This window comes from Balaenoptera musculus, chromosome 17 (genome assembly GCF_009873245.2).
Source record: "Balaenoptera musculus isolate JJ_BM4_2016_0621 chromosome 17, mBalMus1.pri.v3, whole genome shotgun sequence".
Taxonomy (NCBI): Eukaryota; Metazoa; Chordata; class Mammalia; order Artiodactyla; family Balaenopteridae; genus Balaenoptera; species Balaenoptera musculus.
In genome coordinates, this window is record NC_045801.1 from 70,189 (window position 1) to 90,742 (window position 20,554).

Sequence of the window (20,554 nt, forward strand, 5' to 3'; positions counted from 1 at the left end):
AAAACCACCTGGGACGGTGCAATAGTAGAGCCAAATCGGACGACCTTGGTCCTGGCTTCAGTCCCTTGGCAGAGGGGACTCTGCTCACGGGGGTGTGCGTGCTAGGCGAGTTCCCCGTGGGAAGGTGACCTCACTCTCCGCGGAGTGGGAACCCTGCCCCTGATGCCGGTGCCTGCTACCCAGAGAATTACTGCCACATCCTCCCCCACTTCCAGCCTGGGGCCTCTCCCCAGACCACTTCTCCTGCCCCGCAGTCGGGGCACCGGCTCTGCCTGGCCAGTCCTCCCAGCCTGCCGAGCTCTTCCCTAGGCCCAGCCAACGTGCCACTTGGAAGGACACCAGCCCGCCCTTGGGGGGCCAGAGAGTGCGGTAGGAAGCAGCGATGACCACCTCTTCCTTCCGCCCGCGCTAGTCCTCCACGTCGGCCACAGCGTCCTCCTCGGACGCTCCAGCCCCGGACCGCGCACCGCCCCGAAGTGTGCAAACACCAGCGCAGGGGTATGGGGAGGCGGTCGCCGCCACACATGACGACCACCGCCAGCCCGTGCCAGGCCCCGCCTCGGCGGGGTGACACCGGCTGAAGCAGGGCGGGGACCGGCCAGGGTGGGGGTGCGGCGGCCACTACGGCCTACAGGGCCAGCAGTTGGGGGGGCCACGCCGGAAGTGCGGCCTTGGGAGGCCCGGACGCGGCGTGGCCTCTCTAGGCGCGATGGAGGCCGTGTCTCTCGGTGGCTCCGGAGCGCGAGTCACAGGCGTCAGTCAGGAGAAAGGCGCCGGGCAGGGAAGGCGGGGCCCACGGCGGACTGGGAAGTGTCGCGCTCTAGGAGTGGTTGCCTGGGAGGCGTGGGCGTGGCCCTGGGAGGCGGGGCGCTCCGGGATTGGCGGGTACGCAGACGGGGCGGGGTGTCCCCTTTGTCTGAGTGAGGTGCGGGCGGTCGCATCTGCGCGTGAGACTGCGGCGGGGACGGTGAGTCGGGGCACGGGCAGCACCGGGAGCCTCTGCCCTCGGGGCGGGGGGGCCGGGACCCTCCACGCGGCCGGGCGCTTCCCACGCGCGCCCCCTGCCCTCTCCAGGCGCACTCCGAGCCCCCGCCCCACTCTCGCCTCCGCCGGGCCCTCCCCGCCCCGCTCCCGCGAACGGCGAGCCCTGCCCAGCGGGTGGTCCTCGACCCCGCGAGCTCCAGCTTCTCGCGGCGCCCGGGGGCGGGCCGGGGTCGCGGGACCGCTGTCCGCGGGGGTCGCACTCAGCGTCCCGGCGGCCTTGGCGTCTCTCTGGGAAAAGTGCTTCCTCCCGAGTTCCCCTCCCGCCTCCATTTTCCATCGAGGCTCGTTTCCCGGTTACTTTGTAAAAGCCCTTTTTCGTGAGCGCGACCAGCCTTTCCCAGAGTCCGCGGGTGTCTGCCTGCTGGAAGCTTGCCGGGGCGCTTCAGCGGGAGACGGCGTGCCGCCTTTTCAGCCGAGCCCTCGGTGTGCGCTGCCCTTGGCGTTTCCTTTCTCATCAGCTCGGTTCTTTAACCTACGTGTCTTCTCAAATTGTCATTTGACTCCGGTTATGGTGTTTTTTTCCGTTTTGAGATGGAAGATTTCGAGTGTTTAATGGTCAGATATTTACCCTCGAGGCTTTTGGCTTTGTGCTGTGTTTTAAAGGGCTTTCCCTATTCCAAGATTAGTTTTTAAATAAACTCTTGTTTTTCTCTGGTACTTGTGAAATGTTGGCTCCATCTGGAATCATGTTGGTGTGGGGCAAGTTGGGAATCCAGATTCAGTGTTGTCTCTAAATCCTGATATTTCTGACACAACCTACTGAATAATTCATTTCTCCATTGATTTGGAAAACCACCTTTGTCACGAGTTAAGTTCTCGAGTCTTGGGCCCATTTCTGGGATTCATGGTGCTTTGATGTGCAAAGGTTTTGATTTTCATGCAGCAGATCTGTGGATCTCTGCCCCCCAGACTTTATTCAAGTTCTTTTTATGATGTAATTTTTAAATTTATCTCTTATTCATTCATTAGCCGAATGCTTTCAGTATATGATATGAAATGATCTCATTTTTTTTCTGTCTTTTTTTTGTTTTTTGTCGTATTTTTTTAATCTCTGCTTTTGCTTAGCTTTCTGGGAGATAAGTTGAGCCTTGTGCAAAGATCTAAGTTTAGACCCCTTGTCCAAGTGCCGGTTACTGGACCATCTTCCCCGGGATCCGTTTGTTTATCGACGTGGCCCTGCTCTCCCCCTTCTAGTCCAGGCCAGCTTGGCTCTCGGCACCACGGCTTTGTGGATACAGTGGGCAGAATTAGCATCACATTTCTCAGGTTTATTTTAACCTTGTTTCTTGTTGCCATCTGTGAATAGAACCTTTTTCCCTGTGTATTTTCTGACTCCGTGTTGCTGGTGTGTAGGAAAGCTGTCCACGTGGATGCATGTTTGTGATCATTTACTTCCGAAGGTTGCAGGGTTGTGCTTTGGGCTTACGGGTGGCTCAGAAGTGCCTCTTTGGAAGGCGATTCCACCCTGGAGGGTGGGGCTCCGTGGAGATGAAGAAAGAGGGGGCAGGCCTTCCAGCAGGAAAACCTGGGGGTGAGGACGGTGAGGATGAGGGGGGAGACTCTGGGAGCCTCCCACCCCAGACCAGGGACTGGGAGTGTGCCTGTCATGCCTGTCACTGTGGGCGGGGTCTTTGGAAGAAAGGCTCTTTTATATCAAGATCATCAGCAGTTCCAGCAAGAGCGATAAGTTACTAAAGCTTAGCTTACAAAACCAAATAATAACAAACGTTAAGTTCTGAGCTCTTTGCGTCTCTGCAGTCCCTTAGTCACCACCCGAGCCAGACCTCACTCGGCAGAGTCTCACTGCAGTGTGACCACTGCTGCAGAGAATGTTGGCCTGTTCTGGTTTGTTTGGGTTATTCCCTGGTGGGAGTTGCAAAAAATGAAATTCCTGCATCTGAAGAATGACAGTGACCCGTGGGTGGGTGGGTCACTGTTGCGGGCACCCCTGGGGCGGGTGCTTTTTGTACTTGCCGCTGTGTTGGGGGCGGCATGGCCTCCTTAGGCAGCTCCTCAGAGCCAGTTCTGACCCTTGGTGGTGGTGATTTCGGCTCTGGGGACCATCTAAACAGGACTTGTCCTGCCCAGCTGTTCGCCCTTCCTGATGCCTGGAGCTCCGGGCATCGAGGTGGGGGTGGCCTGGTAAAAGCCAGGTTCAGTGCCCAGGTGGCTCTCTTGTCCTCCCTGTGGTGTCGGTTAGCGGCCTGCAGTGTTTTTTGCACGTCTTTGCATCTGGCACAGACTCGTTCCAGGAGACCCAGACCTTATCTACCAAAGTGCAAGTAAAGAAAAATGAAAAACTAGTTAGTACCAGTTTTTAAATTTGTTTTCTTTATTTTTTATCAGGATGTAAGTGTCTTATTCTATTTGGGTTGCTATAGCAAAGCACCACACACTGGGCAGCCTGTAAAACAACAGACATTGATTTCTCACAGTGCGGAGGCCGGATGTCCGAGGTCAGGGGGCCAGCAGGGGCGGGTGAGGCCCTCTTCCTGGCTGCAGACTTCTGTGTCCTCACGTGGAGGAAGGGGCAAGGGAGCTCTGTGGGGTCTCTTATCAGGGGGACTCCACCTTCATGACCGAAGCACTCCCAAAGGCCCCACCTCATAACACTCTCACATTGGGCATTAGGATTTCAACACATACATATACATTTGGGGGACACAGACCTTCAGAGCAGAGCAACAAGCGTACTTCACGATACGCTTTTTCCCTTTGGCAGTTTGCAGAGGTCATCCTAGGCAGAGTTCTTTTGCTTTCGTGCTTCTCTGGGACTCACCGCAGGTGGGAATCTTGTCGCCTTCTCCCTCTCCACCCCTCCGTGCCTCAGGCCTGTTGGCCGCTGGGTTTGAGTTAATCCCATCGGGTGACTGCCGCTTAGTCAAGCGCTCTCACCTGAGAGGAGGTGTGTCTCTCTGTCTTACCAGTGTGGACAAGGGCTCACACCCCTTGTGAGGGTGAGCCCTGAGGTCTTTGTTTGTGAAACAGGAGCATCGTGGACACACGCCGTATCCCGTGCTTTTGCTGACCCGTCTGGCCACCGGGCGCAGCCTGAATCTTGGTCTTAGCAGGTGCCGGACTGGTGTGTGGAAGGACTGTGGCTTTGGCAGCAGCACCATCCTGGAGCCTGCTTCTGAAACCCCACGACTCACATGGGATTTGAACTCATGGGCCGAGACTCGAACTCACTGTCTTTTAATTGAAACCACACACCTAGGCTCAGGACTTACTGAAGCTCAGGTTCTGTATGTCAGCGGTCCCCAACCTTTTTGGCCCCAGGGACCGGTTTCGTGGAAGACAGTTTTTCCACGGACGGGGTAGGGGGGGATGGTTCAGGCGGTCATGCAGGCGATGGGGAGCAGCAGGTGAAGCTTCGTTTGCCCGCCACTCACCTCCTGCGCTGCGGCCCGGTCCGGTACCCGTCCGCGGCCTGGGGGTTGGGGACCCCTGCTCCATGTCTCAGCGCAGAAGGAATTCATAGTAAGAGGCTAAGTGATAGGTGAGAAGTGGAATTATTTAGAGAGGTACACATTCCTTAGAATGTGGTCCGTCTCAAAAGGCGAGAGTGGCCCTGAAATATGGGGTGGTTACTTTTTATGGGCTGGGTAATTTCATAGGCTAACAAGTAGGAGGATTATTCCAGCTTTTTCAGGGGAAGGGCAGGGGCCTCGGAACTGTGGGGCCTGTGGGTGTGTCATTTAGCTGATGTATTACAATGAGCATATAATGAGGCTCTGGGGGGCGAGTCTTCCACCATCTTGGGCGTAGTTGGTTCTAACCAGTTTTTGTCATATCTGACATCTGTGTTATTCTTTAAGGATTGTGCTCTGCCCCCTCCCCTCCTGGTTTCACCTCCCTCCCGGGAGGGCGTGCACTGCCTAAGGGTGTATCTGCTGCACCTAAATATACCAGGTGACTTTCTCACCTAAGAAAGAGCGTACCGGAAACTCCGCTTCCCCATTGCTGCTGGCAGCAGATGTTCGCCGGGCACTTGTTGCTGTTGTGAGGGTGGAGTGTGGTCTCATTGCTCCTGTAATTTCATACACTTTTTCAGCAAACATTGAGCCACTGGCTGCTCTGCTGGGGCAGGAAGGGGGGTGTGAGAGCGATGAGGCAGAGGACCCCAAGGGGGCTCAGGAGGGGCTTCAGCGAGAGGGTGACATGGCCAAGCACCAGCCGAGGGGCGGGAGCCACCCCAGCCAAGGGGAGGCCCGGGCAGGGCTGGGCAGCCTCAGGAACGGTGTGGGGGCAGGGTGGGGGTGGCCTTGGAGCCGAGAACAGTCACTGCGTTCCCATGGGGGGGCAGGACAGGACGGTGCTGCCGCGGGCCCAGGTTCTGGATCGTATGCAGCTGCCAGATCAGCTGGGGCAGAACCGGGTGGAGGGCGGGGTCGGTGTTTGATGTTAATTGTCTGAGGTGCTAGAGGACACCCACGTGGAGATGCCCGGTGGGGGGAAGGAGGTCACCAGTTCAGCACACCAAAGGGAGCCCCTGGGCTCCACTGGACATTCAGGCCTGTGCAGCGGGAAGCAGCTCAGGTCACAGACACGGGCTCGGGCAGGAGCTGGCCTGGCCCAAGGCCTCGTGGCCAGCCACCAGCACCCACTGGGGAGGCTGTGAATGGGGCGCCTGTGGGTGCTCATTATTGGGTCCTGGCCCAGGTATGGTCAGCCCGTAGTGCAAATGACTGTCCACCTCTGCTGGGTTCCCAGAGGACCAGAGCTGTGCCGTTAACAAAGGTCGGTATCCGTTTTCGGGTGAATTCTGGGGTACTTTTATTCACTCCTTGAATTCTAATCGAAGACTCCGGTTGGAATTCTAATTACAGTCGTGTTGCCTTTACATGCACAGACACGCGCGCGCGCACACGTTTTGGGGGAATGGGCCTTTCTGGTGGACGGAGGGGTGGGCAGTGAGGGCCATCCTCTCTCTCCGCCACGGCTCCTGCTCCCCAGAGGCGGCCGCGGTCACGAGTTCAGTGTGTATTTTCCTGAAAGTTGTGTGTGTAAACGTACTCATCCACGGGACGCTTTACCAAGAGCGTGAGGTGGTGGCTCCCTGACTTGCTCCCCCAGAGGCCCACAGCATGAGGCGAAGCGTCCTGCTTGGTGAGGTGCCTGCCTGAGGGCTTGACCTCATTATTGTGTCGCTTTTCCCCGAGCAATCTGCCTGCTGGGCTTCTGTGTCCCTGTTGCGGACCCGCCTCGGCCTCCAGATGATGTCAGCCCCATCGCCCTGCCAGGAGAGCTCTTGGTCCCCCCTTCTGTCTGGCAGTTGAGGTGTGACAGATAGCTTACTTGGCCTGGCATTTCCCCAGAACCTGCCCACCCTCGGGCCTCCCTGTCAGGTGCTCAAACCAAATCCCTGGGTCACTCTGGACTCCCACCAGAACCCGACCCCCGCTGGAGCCGCCACCAGGGCAGGACCAGGCGCGGCCAGGGCATTGGTGGGCCCACAGGAGGGCTGTGGTCAAGCCAGGCATGCAGGGCCTGGCATGGGGTCCCCACAGGAGTGCGGCCCTGGCAGGACTGTCCACGCCCAGCATCTCTGGAGGCAGCCAGGCCCGGTGCCTCCCTGGATGACAGCTTGGCTCCTGTGAGGACACGCTCACCCGGGCCTGTGCACGCACTGCAGGCCGTGCCAGGTGAGCTGGGCAGACGGCCCACTGCCCTAGGGGCGCACGGCGTCCCCAGGTGTCTCAGGTGGGACCTTCCTGGGCCCGAGAGCTCGGGGTCCATCTGTGCGGCTCTGGGACTGGAGTCAGAGTTCACGGGGGGCCCGGCTGGGCCTGTCATGTGCTCCCTGCTCTTCCTCAGTCCCACAGGCTCCTCCGATTTCCATCTTCCTCAGAGACCCCAGGGACCAGGTGATGGCAGCGGCCAGGCTCCTACCGCCACCGGCGGTGCCCCAGGTGAGTTGCCCCGAGGCCTGCGCAGCACCCCTGCCTTGCTCACAGTCGGCCCACGCCTGGGGCTCCTGGTGGCAGCCTGAACATCACTGCCTCCTGAATGCTGTGGCCCCTCCTGTCACTGCCCCCGCATCCCTGGGCGTATCCCCACACCCCCATGCTGCTTGCACCCACCTCGTCTCGGATGGAGACACTCAGTCGACCTGCAGCAGCCCCTGTCATTCCAGGCCAAGGTGACCTTCGAGGACGTGGCCGTGCTCCTCTCCCAGGAGGAGTGGGACCGCCTGGGCCCTGCTCAGCGGGGCCTCTACCGACATGTGATGATGGAAACCTATGGGAACGTGGTCTCCGTGGGTAAGGTCCCTCTGCAGGCCTCGTCTGTCTGTGTGCTCGGCCCAGGGCGGGTTAGGGTGCTCACGGATGCTGTGTAGACAAAAGGCCTTTCCCTCCCCGTGAGCAGGAATTCCAGGATCCAAGCCCGAGGTGATCTCGCAGCTGGAGCGAGGAGAGGAGCCGTGGGTCCTGGACAAACAGGGAAATGAGGGGCACAGGGGCCTGGGCATTGGCCGCTCAGGTGAGTGGGGAGCCGCCTTCCTGCACCAAGGGCTGAGCACCTGCGGGTGCTGATGGGAGGTGGCCGGAGTGGCTTCCTCCTGGGGTCTGATTTGGCAGGGACCCTGCGGGCAGGCGGGGCCGAGCAGGCAGAGGCCCAGGGCAGGGAGCGAGCACAGAGGCAAGTGCAGCCTGGTGGTGGGTTGGGCGCAGGCAGAGTGGGGAGAGCACCCATGGGGACCGGGCCCCTGCCAGGTCCCCGTTCTGATGGGACATCCAGCGTTTGAGGGATACCTGGTTGGTTTAGGGAAGGAGGAGGCACCCTAAGTGTAGAAGGGAAGTTTCTTAACCTGCTAAGTAGTGGGGCTGGAGCTGTTTGCGATGAGGAGCCCACCATCCACAGCCACGTGGCGCTGTCCGGGCGTCCCACCCAAAATAAGGCAAGACAGACGAAACACAACAACGAAGTTGAAGCTATAGAACTGGAAAGAAATCACTGAAAATCATATGGTTTTCTCTTGTAAGATTGATTAGAATTCACAAGAGAGTTTGCTAGGTACAAAATCAGTTTTATTTCTATGTATCAGCACCAAAGGTATGATTTTTTTTTCCAGTTTTATTGAGATATAATTGACATAACATTACAAGTTTAAGGTGTAGAACATAATGATTTGACTTAAATATATTGTGAAATAATAACCACAGTAAGTTTAGGTCACATCCACCATCTCATATAGGTACAACAGCAAGAGAGAAAAAAATTTTTTAAAGATGTGATATTCTTTTTTTTTTTTTTGAAAGATGTGATATTCTTAAAGGTAGCATTTACCGCAGCATCAGAGAGGTGAGGTATCCAGTAGTTAACCTAGCAGACGAAGTACCAGACGTTTATGGAGGAAAGTGTAGAAGGGGGGGTGCCGGCAGAGGCGTCCAGTCCTGAGGGCAGTGGCCAGCAGTTGCTTTAGGGCGGGGTGGGGGTGGGCGACATCCAGCGAAGGACGAGGACAGGAGTCTCAGGGAACCTCAGCCAGCCTGCCCTGCAGGACGCGGCCCCTCTGGCTGTGAGGACAGCACGGCACCAATCCCATGGCTGCTCCACTCCAGGGTCTCTGGGTACTGCGTGGAGGGGCATCAGGTGTTACGGACAGCCCGCCTCTTACTGACCTGCAGAATCAGGTATCCTCAGAGGAGCAGTGACTTCGCTGGACCCGGAGGAATGCGATTTTCCAGGGAATGTAGAAAAGGCACAGCATCATGTTGAGCATATCTTTGACTGCAGCTGCAGGGGGCAAGAAAACAGCTGCCCCCAACCAGACCTGGGTCCCTGGTGGACCAGCTGTGGTTTCACCTGATGGAGGTTTTAGACGAGTGCCCTTCAGATCTGATGCCAAAGAGACCGCCGTTCTCCAAGAGCATGGCGGGCTGGAGAGAGAAGCTTTCGCACAGAAGCACCCGCGCACTCTGCCCCCCACCCGCAGGCCCCGGAGGACGGGGTCTGAGAGATGCGGGGCGTGCACAGAGCAGGAGCTGCCTGCTGCAGCCCGGGCCGCCACCATGTGCCTCAGCCTCGCCCGGCGGCTCCTCAAAGGGAGAAGCGTGTGCACCTGCCCGGCCCTGCTGTCTCTGACCCAATGAATTGCACTTTCGTCTTGTAACAGGAAGTGAGAGGATTTTCCACTCTTGGGAGAGGCGTTGGTTTTGTTGTCCCTTCAACTCTCTGTTCCTTTTGCAGACAACTTCACGTGTGACCACAAGGCAGCTTGTGTGCAGCAAGACAGCACGTCCTGTCCCTGGGGTAAGTGTGTGTCTCATCTTCTTTTTGATCCAGTACAATCCCTGACGTGTTTGTGCTCGTGTTCACGAGAACACGAGGAGATTCCCAGGCTGCTCTGATGTAGAACATGTGTTTTCATTACACAACACACACAATCTCTACAGAATGCCGGCGGGGGGCGGGGGCGGTTAATTAAAAAATTGGTTTCAGTGGACTTGCTTTTTCCCCTTTATTTGTCTTGTTGCTACTGTACACTTGAAACAACGATGAAGCCGCCATCCTGAGAGTGTGGGGCAAGAGGCAGCCCATCCCCGCATTCCTGGCAGCCTGGGTCTGTTGTGCGCTGTGTTTGTGCCATGGGTAATGGAGGGAGTTACCTCCTGAAATGTTAATTTATTCTTCACCGTTAAAGTCATCTTTCTTGTCTTGTTAGTCTGGCATCAGGCCAGAAGCCACCCATTCAGGAAGCTTCAAACATTAGAAGTGATACTTTTCCACGCAAATGAGTAATTATTTCTTTGACCTACCAGCTTTACTCTGTGATGATGAGGCTTATAAGTCAAAAAAAGGAACTAAAACTTGTTTTCCGCTTAAAAAAAACACATAGTACAAGTTTTTAAGAACATGTAAAAATCTTATTAAACAGATGACAGTGAATTCAGATATTTAAATGAAGAACCTATGGAATACTGTTGCCATTTATCAGTACAGTGCACACTTAATAAATAAATTGCTCTGAAGAGAATAAAATATGAAGAAACACCCAATAAGAAAAATGGGCACAAAACTTGAACAGGTTCTAATAGAAGAGAACCAAAGGAGAGGCCAGATGAGAAGGTGGCGGCCACCTACAAGCCAACAGAAGAGGCCTCAGGATGAAATCTACCTTGCTGGCACCTTGATCTTGGGCTTCCCAGCCTCCTGTTGTTTAAGCCCCCCAGTCTAGGATATTTTGTTAGGATACCAAGCCAACTAAGATAACCACCAGGATCCCTGCCCTCTGATCCCTGGTATACGTGCCCTGCATAATCCCCAGGACTGTGGTTATGTGTTTTATGATTAGGTTATGTTAAATGGCACTGTTGCCTTTAAGGAACAGAGAATGCTCCAAATCTGGGTCTAGAGCTCAGAGACAAGTCAAATTCAAAGCAGGAGGAGGGAATTCCCTGGCAGTCCAGTGGTTAGGACTCAGCACTTTCACTGCCTTGGCCCAGGTTCAATCCCTGGTCAGGGAACTAAGATCCCACAAGCTGCTCTGTGTGGCCAAAAATAAATGTATTAATTTAAAAAAAAAATTTTCAAAGCAGGAGATGGATATGATGCATCATTGCTGCCTTAAAGATGCAGGTAGGAGGTAGGAGCAGAGAGTGACTCCCAGGCGGCATCCAGCAAGGAAACGGTCACCTCGGCCCTGCAGCTCCAAGGAGCCAAATGTTGCCAACAATAAAAAAGAGCTGAGAAGTGGATTTATCCCCTGAGCTTTCACACAAGATTTCAGACCGGCTGACACTTTATCTCAGCCTTGTGATACCCTGAGCAGAGAACCCATCCCCACCATGCAGAATTGTGGCCTACAGAACTGTAAGCTAATAAATACAGTTCCCAGTGCTCACACAAGGCTGGGAACACTGTCGCTTCCCACCAGCAAGAGTGGAAAACCTTGTAACTCACAAGGCATCATCAGGTAGAGTACTGAGTAGGGTCTTGCCTCGCTAATGGGGGGTGGGGGGAATAACCTTAAACACTGCTCTGGTCAGACTGAACAGAGTTGAAAGGCAAGAACCATACAATTTCCAAGTAACATAGCCACGTATTAGAACAAAGCTCAATAATGTTTATAAAAATACGGAAGTATCCAGCACCAAGCAAGGGGAAATCCATGATGTCCAGCATCTAATGAAAAATTACCGGAGATACAAAGAAGCAAGAAAATACAACCATGATTAGAAGAAAAACCAGTCAAGTGAAACTGACCAGAAATGACAGGGATGATAGAATTGGGAGATAAGGATATTAAAACAGAATAAATTCCATATGTTCAGGGAGCTACAGGAAATAGTGTATTAGGTAGAGACATGGAAGATTAATTTTTTTAAAACCCAAATCTAATTTCTAAAGATGAAAACAACGATTAGATGAAAAATTCACTGGGTAAAATTAGTGGCAGATTAAACATTGCAGAAGAAAAGATTAGTGAACTTGAAAACAAAGGCATGGAAACTTTTGAAAAGGAAACAGGACAAAGGCTAAAAAAGATTGAAGAATGTCGGTGAGCTGTGGGAGAACCTGAAATAGCCTGATATATATCATTGATGGGAACAAAGCAGGAAAAATATTTGAAGAAGTGACAGTTGAAGTTTTTCCAAATTTGATGAAAACTATAAACTCAGAAATCTAAGAAGCTCAAGGGACCCTATGCATAAGAAACATGAATAAAATTACACTAAACCACATCATGATTAAATGTTGACAACTGGTGACAAAGAGAACATTTTAAAGGCAGCCAGAGAAAAAGACATATCACATGGAGAGAAGCAGGGGCCAAAGGCAGACTGACAGACTGAAGACTCATGCTGTGAACCCTGAGACAACCACTAAAATAGCCCAGAGTTATAGCTGAGAAGACAGCAAAGGAGATAAGATAGAATCATGAAAAATACCTAACTTTTTAGAAAGAAGAAAAAGAAGAGGGAACAAACAACAGGGTGTATAGTGGCTGGTCCAGGGTAACCACTGCTTCCCTGCACTACTGACTGCTCCATAGTGGTGCACACAAAGCATGCTGTTGTATTGGCCGGCTCAGGCTGCCATAACAAAATGCCACTGATCGGGTCCTTAAACATCAGAAATTTACTTCTCACAGTTCTAGAGGCTGGAAGTCCAAAATCAAGGTACCAGCTGATTTGGTTTCTGGCGAGGGCTCTGCTCTCTTCCTGACTTGCAAGCAGCCACTTTGTCTTCCTTCCTTCCTCCCTCCCTCCCTTCCTTTTCTTTTCTTTCTTTTTTTCTTTCCTTCCCTTCCTTCCCTTCCTTCCTTCCTTTCTTTCTTTCTCTCTCGCTCTCTTTCCTTCTCTCCTTCCTTCTTTCTTTCCTTCCTTCCTTCCTTTCTTTCCTTCCTTCCTTTCCTTTCTTTCTTCCTTCCTTCCTTCCTTCCCTTTCTTTCAATATTTATTTATTTATTTGCAACAGGTCTTAGTTGTGGCTTGCCAGCTCCTTGGTTGCAGCTTGCCAGCTCCTTAGTTGTAGCACATGGGCTCCTTAGTTGTGACATGTGAACTCTTAGTTGTGGCATGCATGTGGGATCTAGTTCCCTGACCAGGGATTGAACCCAGGCCCCCTGCATTGGGAACGTGGAGTCTTATCCACTGTGCAGGCGGCCACGTTCTTGCTGTGTGTTCACTTGACTCTCTGTGCTTGCGGAGACATAAGGACACTATTCTCATCACTGCGGCCTGCCCTGATGACCTCAACTAGCCCTAAGCACTTTCCAAAGGCCCCACCTCCAAATACCATCACACTGGGGGTTAGGGCTTCAGAATACAAATTTGGGAGAACACAAATTTTCAGTCCTTAACAACTTCCCTGTTCCTTCTTTCCCAATTTTATGATACTGTCCTAAGTTTTATATATGTTGTAAACCCACAATATGCAACTACTGTTTTTGCTTTAGACGGTTGTCTTTTAGAGTGACTTAGAAAACTTTTTCATAGTCTTTTATATTTACCTTCATTTTAACCATTTCCAAAAACCGTCATTTCTTTGTGCAATTCCAAGTTTCTGTCAGGTATATTTTTTCCCCATGAAGAACTTCCTTTAACAGTAATGTGGATTTCATGGTTGGGAACTCTCTCCATTGGGTTTTTTCTTTTCAAAAAATTATCTTTTTTTTTGAAAGGTATTTTTTGCTGGGCACAGAGTTGTAAATTGACAAGTGTTTTCCTCTCAGCACTTGAAGGATGTCCGTGCATTGTCTTCTGACGTGATGAAGGTTTCTGATGACGAGTCTGCTGTATTTCTTACATTGGTTCCTCTGTGTTCTCTGTGGTTTTTTTCCCTGTAGCTGCGTCTAAGATTTTCTCATTCTCTTTGGTTTTTAGGAGTTTGAATAGGAAACATGTTTGTGTTTCTCTGATCTTGGATCTGTGTTTTGATATCATCTGTTATTGTTGGAAAAATCCCAGCCATTATCCTTTCAGATGTTTTACTTCCTTGTCCTCTGTCTTCTCCTGGGATTCTAACGACGTGCAAGTTGGTCTGTTCGGTATTGACCCACAGCTCTGTTCAGTGTTGTGTTTATTGTTTACTGTTCATTTTCCTCTTTGTGGTTCAGTTTGAATAATTTCTGTTGACCTATTTGCAAGCTCCCTGGTCGTTTCCTCAACTGAGTTGAGTCTACTGACGAGCACATCAAAGGCATCCTTTACCTCTGTCGCTGTGTCTTGTGTCTGATGGTGCAGGTTGTTCCAACACACGGGTCACCTCTGAGCCTGGCGTATTGCCGCTTTGTGTGTGTGTGTGTGTGTGTGTGCACACATGTGCGCGCACTCACACACCCTTTTCTTTTTTGGTATCTCTTACTTTTTTATTGAATGTCAGCCATCACTCATGGGACAGCGAAAGAGGTAAACTGTCTGTCTGGAAACACAGCCTCTCCTGCTCAACTGTTAGTGAGGAAGGCAGAGTCAGTTCAGTCAGGAGCTGGGCTGGGTTCTTTTGTGCCCATAGTTGCCTTCAGGGCGCCACCAGATTCAGGTTCCACAGGCACTTCCTCGTGCAGGGCGGGGGCGCTCAGTCTCCCGTGTGCTTCTGTACCGCAGAGGCTTGCTCCACCCGCAACAGCCTGCTGTGGCTTGTTGCTCAGCGCTTGTTAGACTTGGGGAAGCGGGGATGGAGCAACCCCTGCTCTCCTAGTCCGTCCTTGGGCTCAGCCCTCCCCCAGCTGAAGGAGGTTCTAACTGTCTGGGCCCAGGGTCGTTTCCTGCCCCTTCCCCACCCCCACCCACCAAGCACAGGATAGTCTTCCCTTCCCCCAGCCATGATTTTCATCTGTCCCCAGAGTGTCAAGTTTGCTTACCCTCCCCCAGCGACTCACAACTTTTGTTCCGTAGAGAAGGCTCCCCCCTCTTTCAGACCTGAACGCCCAAGGGAGCCTCCCTGTGGTACTACCCCCAGGGGAGGTCCATAGAGATGCGCCCTTGTGTCCATGCTCCCAGGGGCTCTTTGTCAATTTGTTAATGTTTTAGCTGGAGTCTCTGAGCCGCTTGTGTGGTGGCCCTGCCTTCCATCTTCCTCTCACCCCTCCCTTCAGCCATGGGCCATCCCACGCACCTGTCTTTCCCTAGATTTCGGGTCAGTTGGTTATTATTGTGACATTAGTTTTGTGATGGATTCAGAAAAGTTAAGATTTTGTAGATTGTCTAGCTTTTTCTTGCTGTCGGGATGGAAGAGATGCTCTTTCCAGGTTTCTAGCCCCTGGGGGAAGGCCGTTAACAAAATGACATAATAATACGTGTTGTCTTAAATAATATAATAACGACATTAATGGTAGAAGAACATGGGAATCACAGCTGGATTGGTCAGTGCAGTCACGAGACTTTGCCAAATTGAGATTGTGTTCTTCTGAGGGTCCCGGGGAGGAGCCGTCACTGCCTCTGATGAAGAGGCAGTGCTTGGAAGCAGAGGGCAGTGACTGTTTGGCAACAGGAACAAGGGCTTGGACACTGGGGTTGGAAGAGGAAGAGAAGAACAGAAGAGGGACTTCCCTGGTGGTCCAGTGGTTAAGACTCCGTGCTTCCAATGCAGGGGATGCAGGTTTGATCCCTGGCCAGGGAACTAAGATCCCACATGGCACATGGTGCAGCAAAAAAAAAAAAAAAGGGAATCAGAAGAGAGACGTGGGTCCTGAAGGCCCCCAGCTGCAGGAGGGAGGAGCCAAGTTCCGTTCTGGACGTTTGACATGGATGTGCTGGTGGGCCCTCCAGATGAAGAGGTCTGGCTGCAGGCAGAACACCCACCTGAGCCCTGGAGAGCAGTGTGGGTGGGGAAGCCAGGATGTCCCCGTGTCGGGGGCAGCTGAAGCTCGGGGTGGGACCCCAGCCTCTACACCACTGTGGGGGCCCCTCTCCCTCAGTGTGACTTCTTTAAGGAACCCTGGGTAAGTCTTCCCAGCCCTGCTCCTGCCTCTCGCGAGATGACCCTCTGCTGGGGGTTTGCTGCAGTCGGGCTGCCTCCATCCTTTTTTTTTTTTTTTTTTTTTTAATGTTTTTTGGGGTTTTTAAAAATAAATTTATTTATGTTTATTTTTGACTGTGTTGGGTCTTCGTTGCTGCCTACGGGCTTTCTCTAGTTGTGGTGAGCCGGGGCTACTCTTCGTTGCGGTGCGCGGGCTTCTCGTTGCGGTGGCTTCTCTTGTTGTGGAGCACAGGGTCTAGGCACACGGGCTTCAGTAGTTGTGGCGTACGGGCTTAGTTGCTCCGTGGCATGTGGGATCTTCCCGGACCAGGGCTGGAACCCGTGTCCCCTGCATTGGCAGGCGGATTCTTAACCACTGCGCCACCAGGGAAGCCCCTGCCTCCATCCTTTTGCAAGAAGTATTAGCGTTTGGTATGTCTAAGTCCCTCCAAGGTAACCATTTCCTGGATGTCACAAGACATCACAGGTCAAATCAAGCACATGTTGACCCTGTTGGCACAAATCTCTTTCCAAACACTTCAGTCAAAGTCTATCTTAGACGCTCCCTTGCTTGGTGGAGGGACTGCTTGGGTTCCGAGCCCATTATTTTCCAAGGGTCCTGGTTGGGGTTTGAGGGAGCCCGTTGCACAGCACCTGTCTTCTCAAACCAAGTTCTGAATGAATTAAAAAGTAAAGCTTATATCTCAATAATGCTGTTACCACCAAAAAAGAAAGAAAAGAAAAGCTGATGGGACTTGAAAATATTCTTACTACAGAAAAAGCACAGTTCGGTGACAACGTGCCTGGTTGCCGTTCAGTATGCTTCCTAATCAGAAACTCCAGAAAGACCTTTAACCACCAGATTCAGGCAGGGAGGGGCTTCTGTGTCTTCACCATGAAGCAGAATGCAGGTCCCCTGAGCTGAGAAGGCCCGGAGGAGGGGAGGGAGAGGCAGGCACCACAGGCACGCACGTTGGTGCCATTCTAGCTCGTGATCTCCTGGTGTTTCTGGGATAGCATTTGTCAGTCTGCTTTCCCCAAGGGCTGCCGGCCCTGGCACCTGTCAGAGGCCGCAGGAGTGTCCTTGTGTGGCGAGGGAGTGAGAGTTCCCTCCTCGGATCTTCCTCTGTGCGAGTGCTTTCTCTAGTTGTGGTGAGCAGGGGCCACTCTTCACTGCAGTGCGCGGGCCTCTCACTATCGCGGCCTCTCTCGTTGCGGAGCACAGGCTCCAGACGCGCAGGCTCAGTAGGTGTGGCTCACGGGCCCAGCTGCTTCGCAGCATGTGGGGTCTTCCCAGACCAGGGCTCAAACCCGTGTCCCCCACATTGGCAGGCAGATTCTCAACCACTGCGCCACCAGGGAAGCCCGCGACCGCCATTTTTAGCACTGTCCCCAGCGATGCCTTTGGGAAGCTAGAGGCAGCAGCACAGTGGGTGCTGAGATGGGCACTGGGAGGGTCGTGGGAGGACTGGTTCCATCCTGTCCCGCGTCTTGTGCTGTCACAGCCCTGCCGCAGGCCAGCTTCACCTGCTGAGTGTCCTTGATGAACATGACTCTGAGCAGGCCGTCCTCCGGGACAGTCCTGTCCCCTGGTGACGTCAACTCAGTGGCTCTGTCTCCGAGATTTAAAAAAATGTCCTTGGCACCCCTTGCTCCGCCCACTCAGCCTACAGAGCCCCTGACCTGACTGTAGAAACATCCCCTGGCGTTCTCTGCCATCCTCACTGACGCCTGGAAGGCCTGTCTTGTCCCCCAGGGAGCAGTCTGCTGGACACGCACGCAGCGCTCACGCATCTCCCTAGCAGCCCCCTTCCCACCCCCCACGGTCATAGGTGTGGTCCTGCCTCGATCCCACCTCCGATGGCCTCTGGATACTCCAGGGAGGGCGAGGCTGGGGTGGCAGTGGGCTCTGACCTCGTGTGCCCCTCACAGGGGCCCTCGGACTGGAGCCGGCCCTTCTCTCCAGCCACACTGTCGGCCTGGGCACCTTTTGTGTCACCTGCTGGTGGCTTCTCAGCCGTGGGCATCCAGGGTCCTCCCTGCTCCAGTGAAGCGCCTTCAGGGTGGCAATTGCTCTGCAGTTTCAAGTGGGTTAACACACTCACTTTGGTTTTGTTGTTTCAGGATGTGAAAACAAGGAGCAGGACCAGAACAGAGACTTGAGTCTGAGACCGCTCACTTCAGAGGAAATATCGATGATTCTGAGGAAAACACCTGCCGAGTGGAGCGATCAGGGAAGCTACGAACCCGAGGAGAGCTTCTGTCTGAGTCCCAGCCACGCTGGCCCCCCTGAAGGCCGGGCCTTGAGTCAGGGCATGCCTGTCGCTCAGCGACCAGCCGTTCCTGGCGGGGAGAGACCCTACCGGTGCATGGAGTGTGGGAAGTGCTTTGGGCGGAGCTCCCACCTCCTCCAGCACCAGAGGACCCACACTGGGGAGAGGCCCTACGTGTGTGGCGTGTGCGGCAAGGCCTTCAGCCAGAGCTCGGTCCTCAGCAAGCACAGGAGGATCCACACGGGCGAGAAGCCCTACGCGTGTCACGAATGTGGAAAGGCCTTTCGAGTGAGCTCAGATCTTGCTCAGCATCACAAGATACACACGGGGGAGAAGCCACACGAGTGTCTCGAGTGTCGCAAGGCCTTCACGCAGCTCTCCCACCTCCTCCAGCACCAGCGCATCCACACCGGGGAGAGGCCCTACGTGTGCGGCGTGTGCGGGAAGGCCTTCAACCACAGCACTGTGCTGCGCAGCCACCGGCGGGTGCACACCGGGGAGAAGCCGCACGCGTGCGCAGAGTGTGGCCGTGCCTTCAGCGTGAAGAGAACGCTGCTCCAGCACCAGCGGGTGCACACCGGGGAGAAGCCCTACGCCTGTGGTGAGTGTGGCCGCGCCTTCAGCGACCGCTCCGTCCTCATCCAGCACCACAGCGTGCACACGGGCGAGAAGCCCTATGAGTGCAGCGAGTGTGGCAAGGCCTTCCGGCACCGCTCCACCCTCCTGAACCACGAACGCATCCACACCGAGGAGAAGCCCTATGGCTGCTACGCATGCGGCAAGGCCTTCGTGCAGCACTCCCACCTGACCCAGCACCAGCGGGTCCACACTGGCGAAAAGCCTTACGTGTGCGGCGAGTGTGGCCACGCCTTCAGTGCCCGCAGGTCCCTGGTCCAGCACCAGCGGGTCCACACGGGCGAGAGGCCATTCCGCTGTGCACAGTGCGACAAGGCCTTCAGCCTGAAGGCCACGCTGATCGTGCACCTGAGGACCCACACAGGCGAGAGGCCCTACGAGTGTAGCCGCTGTGGCAAGGCCTTCAGCCAGTACTCGGTGCTCGTGCAGCACCAACGCATCCACACAGGTGAGAGGCCCTATGAATGTGGGGAGTGTGGCCGCGCCTTTAACCAGCACGGCCACCTGATCCAGCACCAGAAGGTACACAGGAAGCTGTGACCTTGGCCGCACACGAAGCTGCACTCGGGAACTTGGGCACCCAGCCCCAGGAAGCCTCCAGTCCAAGGGAGGTGCCCGTCAGCATCACCAAGTGTCACTGAGAAACTCAAGGGAAGCACTGACATGGCTCTGGAAGAACTTCAGAGGATGCCTCATTTGTTTCTCTCAACTTCTTGAGGTTACATTGCAGAGTAATTACACAATTGTAGAGAATTTTGGTGAAGACAGTTACAATTCATTATTTAACATTAGTTTATTAGAAGTGAGGAAGTAAAGGAAGTTACAGCATAAGGATTACTGTCACAGTAAAACTTCCTCACACTCCAAATAAAGGTTTTTTTCTTAGAACGTTATATGCCTTTCCTAAATTCAATGACTGTTCTGATTATTGCACTTAAAATTAGAATGTTGGACTATATTTTCAGTATTCTGGTAAGCACTACAATGCTGTGTGGATAAAATGATATAAAAAAGATTGTCACCAAGTGTCGTAATGTATTATGGCTGAAAATCCTGTGTGTGTGGAACCACTTGTTTTGTATGAAAACCGGGTGGTGGGGCAGGGGTGGGACTCTAAAGATTAATTAGTGAGAAATGATGTAATTTAGAAAACCCTTTATCTAGTCCTTTAACTTTTCAAGATCAGAAGGGATGTCCTAACTTACTTATTAGTGAAGATTCAACTCAAGAATGCTTCTTTTCCTCAAAACCTGTGCACGGAAATCATGGGATGTCTTGGGCTTCTGGGCCCATGTAGGCTTAGGAGGCCTCTTCGCACTCAGAGCCCAGACCTCACAGCTGCTACACCACATGGGTGCCTCTTTATACACTATGGTGTTTCCCAAAAATAGTGTTACTAAAAAGACAGTTCTTTGGCACATACTTTTAAAACAAAATTCTCAAATAGCTTTTTGTTTACTCTTTCTAATATTTCTATTCCTATGAGGGTTTTCTTTCATTTTTTACTCCTCGTTCCAACAGAGTCTAGCATTCATTGTCGTGTACTGTGATTAATATCTAGTTTATTCATAATTTGTAAAAGTTTTTTTCTCTCTATTGAGAACATACCAGCATCTCAGGAAAAATTAAGGACCAGAGTGTTGATCCTTTTCTTTTTCTTTTTTTTTTTTTTTTTTTTTTGGCTGTGTTGGGTCTTCGTTGCTGCACGTGTGCTCTTCTCTAGTTGTGGTGCGTGGGCTTCTCATTGCAGTGGCTTCTCATTGCAGAGCACAGGCACCAGGTGCACAGACTTCAGTAGTTGTGGCACATGGGCTCAGTAGCTGTAGCTCTTGGGTTCTACAGCACAGGCTCAGTAGTTGTGGCACATGGGCTTCGTTGCTCCACAGTATGTGGGATCTTCCCGGACCAGGGCTCAAACCCATGTCCGCTGCATTGGCAGGTGGATTCTTAACCACTGCGCCACCAGGGAAGTCCTAGAGTGTTGATCCTTACGTCCATAGCAATCATCACTGATGCAGGTGAAAGCTTGTTTGCCCCTCTCTGCAGACACTGCTGAGAGGAGCTTACATCACTCAGGTGTAACATGAGAGAGGAACTGAGATCACAGGAAAGATACCAAACTTTCTGACTCAGTCCATGACTGGCATCTGACTCCCAGTGCTACTCAGAGCTGAGCCTACCACTACTCCTCAGGA

The 20,554-nt window shown here is 53.1% G+C and overlaps 1 protein-coding gene across 7 annotated transcripts; it reads left to right on the forward strand.

Moving 5' to 3' along the window:
* Window positions 1-409: 409 nt before the first annotated feature.
* ZNF250 (zinc finger protein 250) lies at window positions 410-20,015 on the forward strand. 7 transcript variants are annotated; one of them, XM_036831051.1, is made up of 7 exons: window positions 952-967; window positions 6,435-6,689; window positions 6,862-6,956; window positions 7,181-7,307; window positions 7,414-7,527; window positions 9,238-9,300; window positions 17,575-19,468. In XM_036831051.1, the coding sequence occupies exons 3-7, from the start codon at window positions 6,915-6,917 to the stop codon at window positions 18,897-18,899; spliced, it is 1,671 nt and encodes a 556-aa protein (XP_036686946.1). In that variant the 5' UTR covers window positions 952-967; window positions 6,435-6,689; window positions 6,862-6,914; the 3' UTR covers window positions 18,900-19,468. The 7 variants fall into 7 exon arrangements, with proteins under 7 accessions (XP_036686952.1, XP_036686948.1, XP_036686947.1 ...); XM_036831057.1 differs by lacking the exons at window positions 952-967; window positions 6,435-6,689 and adding an exon at window positions 410-498 and having other exon boundaries at window positions 6,896-6,956; XM_036831053.1 differs by lacking the exons at window positions 952-967; window positions 6,435-6,689 and adding an exon at window positions 416-498.
* Window positions 20,016-20,554: the final 539 nt, after the last annotated feature.

Coding starts and splice junctions, on each gene's coding strand:
- ZNF250 (XM_036831057.1), top strand. CDS start 6,915: ATGGCAGCGGCCAGGCTCCTACCGCCACCGGCGGTGCCCCAG. Junction 6,957..7,180: donor CGCCACCGGCGGTGCCCCAG/GTGAGTTGCCCC, acceptor CTGTCATTCCAG/GCCAAGGTGACCTTCGAGGA. Junction 9,301..17,574: donor CAGCACGTCCTGTCCCTGGG/GTAAGTGTGTGT, acceptor TTGTTGTTTCAG/GATGTGAAAACAAGGAGCAG.